At 40.3% G+C, this 7833-nt stretch overlaps 1 protein-coding gene across 1 annotated transcript; it reads left to right on the forward strand.

Annotated features, from left to right (window-relative positions):
• Positions 1-2076: 2076 nt before the first annotated feature.
• ildr1b (immunoglobulin-like domain containing receptor 1b) lies at positions 2077-7756 on the forward strand. The gene is made up of 8 exons (XM_061088540.1): positions 2077-2354; positions 3555-3725; positions 4070-4219; positions 4601-4720; positions 4828-4974; positions 5440-5565; positions 5989-6884; positions 7001-7756. Exons 1-8 carry the CDS (start codon positions 2303-2305, stop codon positions 7037-7039), a joined length of 1701 nt encoding a protein of 566 aa, XP_060944523.1. The 5' UTR covers positions 2077-2302; the 3' UTR covers positions 7040-7756.
• The last annotated feature ends 77 nt before the right edge of the window (positions 7757-7833 follow it).

The raw sequence follows: 7833 nt of genomic DNA on the forward strand, positions 1-7833 counted from the left end.
TTGAATGTTTGTGTAGCTGTTTTATTTGATAACAATGTGTGTGATTATTGGTGTGTACTTTGGCCACTTTTTATCGTAGCTTATCAAACACACACGATCATACAAACACTAGAGTTTTGTAGATAACTTCCATCTACTCAGTCTGCACATGTTACCGCTCATGCTACATATGTTATACTTTAAAAACTTTATATTAAGGGCTTTTAAAAGTGTGAATGGGGCCAGGTTACAAAGGACTGAGGCGCAAAATAAAACAAGAGAAAATAATCATATTAAGAGCCAATATTTTCTGCAGTAATAAACTCTACACGATGATGAGTCACAAGGATTATCCTGTGTAATAAATGAATATTAAAGAAACACCTTTAAATGTTCTAAAATGAAACGATTTTAGTATGGATATAGGTCAAATAACCTACTGTCATGGAAGGTTTATGGGACAATAGGACCTTAAACACAGACATGGCCCCCCAACCAAGAGCAACTAATCAACAGCATTGTTTGTGGTCATGGTTTAAGTTGTCTCTTCACTGTTTTGTGTAACTATATGTTCATTTTGAACATCTTTTCTGAGTCATCCTACTTGTCTAGGTTGTGAATTAGTATCTCTTAATGTTTACATTTTTAATAGGAAATGTTGACAGTTCATACAAAGGCTTTGGTGCAGCCGTCTTTGGGCCTGAACAAGTTAACCCTCCTTGATTTCTGGTCACAAACATCTTCTGACTCTGGAAGCAGAGGTACCACATGAGCTGCTTCTGGTACCTCTGTAAATATGTTGTAGATATTTTAAAACCGGGACACAAAAAATTAAATGTTTTCCTCTAAACACTGCCAAGGAAGGGCTTTGATAGAAAGCACAGACACTGATGCTTTTCATTCATGCAGCATTTTTCCCAGGATTTGAAGCAGCACACTTCAGAGAGCTGAGAGCCGCTCTTGAGTCCAGCTCAGGCGCGCTTGTTTTGTGTCAATAATGAAGCTGGCCGGGGTCTATGTCCTGGATAAGAGATGTAAACATACTCACACAAAGAGCTCCGACACTCGCTCGACATGACTCATCCTGAGAGTGAACCTTACTCTCTTCGGCTGTTTGCCAAAACTGAATAAATGAAAACCATGGTCTCGGTGAAACTGACCTCCTTCTGCTTCCCTCCTTTACATTCAGATAACACAGGCTTCACCCCTTTTAATCCAACGGCTGTTTTATAAAAAAGTTGTGTTCACATGCTGAGGGACAAGAGAGACTGATTGAGATTAATGTTAACATTAACATAAAATGTCATCAGTTGCCAAATGAACAGCATTTGATTTTAATAAGACTCATCAGAAGCGTTGAACTCAGCAGGAAACAAAGTAGTTTCTAATTAACAAAGCAATGATTTAGATATAATGTTAGTTTCTTCCATCTTACCTTTTAGACTGGTGTTTTATCTGTTTAGCCTGGATTTAAATGAGAAATTAAAAGTGAAATGGTTTACTCAACATACTGATTTGTGTGATCAACATTGTCATGCTGCAGAAATGACCAAACTATGACCAAAGCTCCTGATGACGCCAAGGTGCAGAACTGAGGTTATGACCTTATCATCTGTTGGTGGCCACTTACACCTGATAACATCTACTGTTGGTTTGTAACTTAAATTGTGCAGAAGACCTACAAACGTAAAAGGGATATTCACCATCTTGTCCTATATTCTAAAATATGGAAATAACATTGCATTATAATAATAATTAAATGAATCAAACAGTCTTGGCCAAAGTCTCCTCTCACTCTCTATGCATCCAAACAACACATTTTCCCACAGTAATGTGAGGTAAGGGTAAATATGAGGTAAGGGTAAATATGAGTTAAGTATTAAGTATAAGTCCAAAAACAAATGTAGCAGCGTTAGAGTTCTCCACAAAAGGAGCAGATATCATTCATGTATTTCTTGAATTGCTGAATAATGGTTATTTATATAGTGGTTATTTAATGGTTATAAATAATGGTTATTTGGATAGAAACTGTGACGTGTCTCTTCTTCCTCTTCTTCTGTGTCCTCCATGTTGCACCTGTCTGGGGGCGGAGTCATGATGTCACCTGTGAGATCTGAAGTTTCCTCTTCACGGACTCGTCTTTCAGCGCAGGGAACCGAACCCCCACCCAACAACATGGCGTCCTACCGAGTAGCAGTCTGTTTACTATGAAGAGCAGCGGCCGCGGGACGGTTTCCTCCGAAGACTTTTTACTTTCTAAAGGATTTTCACTCGCCGACGGGACAAAGAGCAGAGCTTCCGCGGAAGGATAAATAGCAGCGAGATGAGGAACACGATAGTGACGGTGCTGCTGCTGCTGGTTTACCTACCGACAGGTGAGGCCTCGCTTCTTAGAGAATTAATACGTTTATAACATTTACACTTTATTATCTGTTCTTTCAGTGTGTGTATATGCAGGAATGTGGAGCGAAGCCACTTAAACAGACAGATAAAACTCACGGCAATGTGCTCAAGTTAATAATCGACAGGTGTAAACAGAACAAGGCCGACATGTTGTCATGTGACTGTGCACCACTACTTCTCTGTACACAGCATTTACTCTCTAATATTACTGGGCCATAAAAATATATCAATAAATATCACTATACGATTTTCATCAATAGCAATTTAAAAAAAGTTCAGTAGATATCAATACACTGCTTTTGTGTTGCACAGAGAGAAGGTTTAACACACAACTGATCTGCCACCTGATCAGATAAATAAATATATATTTTTTAAAATTGGTCAAAACATAAATGAAAAAATTTGATTAAAATATTTTTTTTAAAAAATCCAAACGAGGATTTTAATCTGCAGAGAACAGATGATGACGATGACGATGTCACCTTCGTCAGTTTTGCCCAGTCCTCCCAGTGTTGAGCTTTAGTTATTTCCCATTGGCTTAAGAACATGTGTTGCTATTATTTTGTCACCATTCCTATTGATGAGTGGCATAATCTAAATAATGATGTCATGTGAGAGCTTCATGATGCAACATAGAAGTAAGACAGTCATTTGATTACTTGATAAATAATTCTTAAGAACATCAGATCAGCTATTGCTTGAGCTAAATGAGTAGTCAACTGAATATATTTAGATTTGGGAGCTTTTAATTGCTCAAACTAATACCATATAAGGAAGTGATAATAAAAGTTGTTAATTGCTGCCCGCCTGAGTTCTAACAGGACTTTGAAAAACCATTTAAAAGACAACATGTAAACACTGACCTTTAAACCCATTACCTCTCTATCTCTATTAGCAGCAGTTGCCTGTCATCAGTGTGCTTGCCTTTCTCACGCCCTGAATCGCTGATCCTGATTGACGTTTAATGAAATAGTTCCTTTACACAGAGGTAATGCGGGCAGACTGAAAGACCTCAAGGCTAAGCTGTAAACCAGTCTGGTCAGATTCTTATCACTCCACCATCCAAGAGTAAAGCTATGATGACACAAGCAAAGCATGTTTTTTTTGTGTCATGTAAGTATTTTGCATTATATCTCACTTTTTCATTTGACTGTTGTTCCTGCTTGTGTCAGAGCTGCTGTCCGTCCAGGTGATCGTTGCACAGACGGAGAGGAGCACGACTCTGTTTGCTTCTGTGATTCTACGCTGTGACTATTCGACCTCAGCGAACCTTCAGGATGTTCTGGTCACCTGGAGATACAAGTCCTTCTGTAAAGACCCAGTGCTGGAGTACTACTCCACAGGTGAGACGAAGGCAGAAAAGAGACAGGGATTTTTTTAAGGGCTGTAATGTTGCCGAACCAAAGGATGGGGATGAAAGAAAAAACCACCAGGAAGGTTCCCATAGATGGTGAACGTTTCACAGTTGATTTATCCTTTAGAGATATGATTTTTATTTGTTTCCAAAACAGCAAATCCTCGTAAATTCTGTGTAAAATATGCTTTTCAAACCTCGATGTCAGTTTATTTACCTCTAACTTCTAACCACCTGAATTCAGTTCTTATCATTTTCATGAGTAAACGTTTAATGAGCATATCAGAAACAGAAGAAAAAAGAAGATAAATGCAATGACTTGTGTTTCTGAAGGTTATCAGGCAGCTCTGCAGCTGGGTCAGGACCCGTCCAACGACTGCCCGGACCGCCAGCGCACCGTCCGCACAGTGATCCAGAAGAGAGGCTCGAATGAGCCCATCCTGGGGGCTGACTACAGAGAGAGAAGAATCACCATTCAAAACAGTCAGTTTAACAGTGTTAATATTTCTATGCAATCTTACTGAATGCACTGATGTGTAATTAGATGATTTAGCAAGACAGCACAAAGGCTGGATACATTGTTTCTGCATAAAAACAGGAAATAATAATATCGATGTTCATATATATATATATATATATATATTTTTTTTTTGCACTTTTGCCTTGTAACGTTTTTTAATTTTATAATCATAACTGGAGAAGCAAAAGTGTCTAAACAAAGGCTTGTTAAAACTTATTTTATTGTGTTGTATAGTGTAATCACCTGAAAATTGTTATTCCTTTTGACGTCGGTGACCCACCGGAGAACTTTGTGAAACAAATATTTCTGTATTTTTACATTATTTTACTATCATCTGTCAACAGAGGCGGACTTGGTGATCAGTGAGGTGATGTGGTGGGACAACGGTGTGTATTACTGCAACATCGATGCTGCTGGTGACACGTCGGGGGACTCGGATCGGGAAGTGAAACTCATCGTTTACCGTACGTTAATACAGTTGATTCACTCCATGTTAGCCTGGATGCATTAGTTGGTTTAACTGAGGTGCTTCAAGTGACAGCAGTACATTTTTTTCTATTTTCTGTTCCAGACTGGCTGACGGTCCTGCTCATCATCATCGGCGCTCTCTTGCTCATCATGCTGTTCTGCATCTGTTGCTGTCAGTGCTGTCCACAGAAGTGCTGCTGCTACGTCCGCTGCCCGTGTTGTCCTCAGACATGTTGCTGCCCTGAGAAAGGTAGAAGAGCTGATTTTTATTTATTTTGTATCCACAATTTAGAAATAAAAAAGTATTCCATTCTACATCGCAACAAAGTTTTATGAATAACATGTTCTTAGGTAAATTATTCATTATACAATAGAATGACCCTTGACAGTGTAATATTATGATACATGGTTTTAATGCTTTACCATATAAACCTTTTTGAATGTGACTTCAGGTTTAGTTTAAACCACTTTATATATAAAGTATTTGAATTATAATGTTCCAAAAATCTTAAGTCACTTGATGTGTAAAACTTGTTCGGCTTTTGTTTTGAACATTGACCTTATGTGACCGGCAGTAGTTCTGTTTTTCTGAGCATGAATATCAGCTGCCTGATGTCTTTGGAACAATAAAAATCAACCAAAATCATCATAGACATATGTGAGCGGAGATACGTTAACTGTTTTTAATCGCGTCTCTTCTCTGCTGGGTTTACAGCTGTGATGCAGCACAGGATGATAAGAGACGCTCAGAAGGCCATGGCTCCTTGGATGAACGGTCAACCCATCTACGCTCCCATCAGCTCCCATCCCTCCCAAACGGGCGTCCCCATTCTGTATTCAGGTGAGTGGCACAAAAGCACAATTAGACTCATCGTTAATCATTTGTTGAGTGTTTCTCCAGACCCTGTGAAAGCATCAGAGTTCACTACTGACTGGACATCCTCCTGCTCACCCCATAACATAATCATATATACTAGATATAATGTCTACCTATCCCAAACCCTAAATTAATTTTGTGAAAAGGTAGTGTGGCTAAAGTGCTGAATAAGATTATTGTGTCTCAGAAGTTGTGGGTTCAAATCCCACCACTGTCAGTGGAATTTCTTCACTCGTGCTTGTTAGCTACTCCTACTATTCTATAGGGATACATAGGCCAGGAAGTAGAGCGGGTTGTCCAATAACCATTGGCTTAGCAAAAGTTTTTGGAAATTATTTGTCTCCAAATTCTGTTGTAAACTGAATACTTTATTAAACTTTTTTCCAGGGTCATTCTCGGACTACCCTTCAAAACAAAACTTTCCCATGGCTCCCATGCAGCAGATGCACCCGCAGCACCAGCACGTTCAACCACCTCTACACCATATGAATGGCAGCATGCACGGCAGCGTTCAAGGACCCAACCAGGTGTTGGACTACCTGGAGAACCAGGTGAGGGGGCTGGATATAGTGGAACCTCAAATGGCTCCGCACACAGTCCAGCACAGGCCTCCACTTCAGCCTTGGCCTCAGCTACACCGCCAGTCGCCTGCTCAAGCAGTTCCGTACACGCCCGGGCCTCCGAGTATGTTGTCGGCCCTTGATGAGATGGGGGTGAGAGGGGTGGAGAGAAGGGTGATCACTCTGCCTCCTATAATCCAGCGTGTACCCAGCTTCAACTCTCAGAGGGGGCCTGCAGGTGGAAGCGGAGCCCGGGGGGCCCCCAGAATTTATATTCCGTCCAGTGGGAGTACAAATCATTCTGGAGGAAGTTCCCACCGCGACAGACGTACGTATAGAGACAGAGAAGTCTCTCCACCCAGGCCAGGAATCTTACGAGAGTACAGTGATGACTCCGACTGGGATAACAGACGAGGAAGAGCCCCCTCTGGGGGTTCAAGGAATGAGAGAGGAAGCAGGGCCAAGAGGAGAGGAGGCGGATCCAAACCGAGAACCCGAAGTCGAGATGATCTGATGGAGGAGCTGCACAGCAGAGCTAGTCGACGGGAGAGGAGCTATTCACCTCCTCAGCGCCGCAAAGCTTCATGGAGCTCTGACGATGAGGACAGCAGGGGACTGAGAGGAGGAAAAGGGAAGGGTTGGCCAGAGAAGCCTCCCAGCTACTCCTCCGTTGAGATCGAACCTGAACACAGCAGCGACCGGAGGAACTATCACCGCCTTTCTGTAAGATCTGTAACCTAACTTTTCTTTTCGTGCCATCATCAGGTCCAAATTTGAATTTGTCCACCAATCATTTCTTCCTGTAACTAAACCTCATCTCTGTCACTCTTCTCTCTTAGGATAGAAGCTCCCGTAGTGGCACGAGCGTAGTCATCTAAAGCATTTCCGTCTATTTAGACCCTTTCCTGAATGTTTCCAGAACGGTGAAAAATGAAGACAAACAGAAAGAAACCTTCATCAGTTCAATGAGTGTGCATGAATGTAGTTGGTTGGTTTGTACCCTTAAGTTGTGAAAATGTGTTGCATGGATAAACTTCCACTGTGTATTTAGTAAAAATATGATTCTTATGCATGAAGAAAAAGTTCATTTGAGGCTTTGAATTGGAGACTTGCAGTTATATTAAGCCTGGTCTCATGTTATAATTACTGTGTGTGATTCTTGTCTTTGTATTAAGTGGTTATGTGTGTGTTTCGCTTCTGGTGGTGGATAAATGTTTTCTTTTGTTGTTTAACAAACAGATTGTTGGACACTGTGACATTGTGTTTGTTATTTAGGTTGTCATGAATGCTATGTGAGTTTTTCAGACACATGATGTGTCCTTGTTTTTTATAATTTCTTATTTTTACAGAATATCGTGTACTATTTAATGTGTCGTTTTTAATCTTTATCTGTAGTAACATTATTAGACTGTAGCAGCAATGGAAAATACTGTGTGGACATTTGAAGTAAGGTGGACACTATCGAAGCTCTTAGTGTAATTATTGGACGAAAACCAAAATATAATTGTGATTATTAATGTTTGTTTTGGTTACAAACATGAATAGAGATGCACTGTCCTAAATGTGTATGTTTTTAATAAACATTTTTAAATATACAGAAAGTTTGCCTTGGTTCCTTCATGTTCTTTTTTACTTTATGTACTTGGACATTACATTTAATGTCTGACGGTCT

This window comes from Limanda limanda, chromosome 16 (assembly GCF_963576545.1).
Source record: "Limanda limanda chromosome 16, fLimLim1.1, whole genome shotgun sequence".
NCBI classification, from domain to species: Eukaryota; Metazoa; Chordata; class Actinopteri; order Pleuronectiformes; family Pleuronectidae; genus Limanda; species Limanda limanda.

Excerpts from the sequence above, each read along its gene's own strand:
- ildr1b (XM_061088540.1), top strand. The coding sequence starts at position 2,303 with ATGAGGAACACGATAGTGACGGTGCTGCTGCTGCTGGTTTACCTACCG. Across the intron at positions 4,975-5,439 it reads ATGTTGCTGCCCTGAGAAAG|CTGTGATGCAGCACAGGATG; the intron begins GTAGAAGAGCTG and ends CTGGGTTTACAG. Across the intron at positions 6,885-7,000 it reads GGAACTATCACCGCCTTTCT|GATAGAAGCTCCCGTAGTGG; the intron begins GTAAGATCTGTA and ends CTTCTCTCTTAG.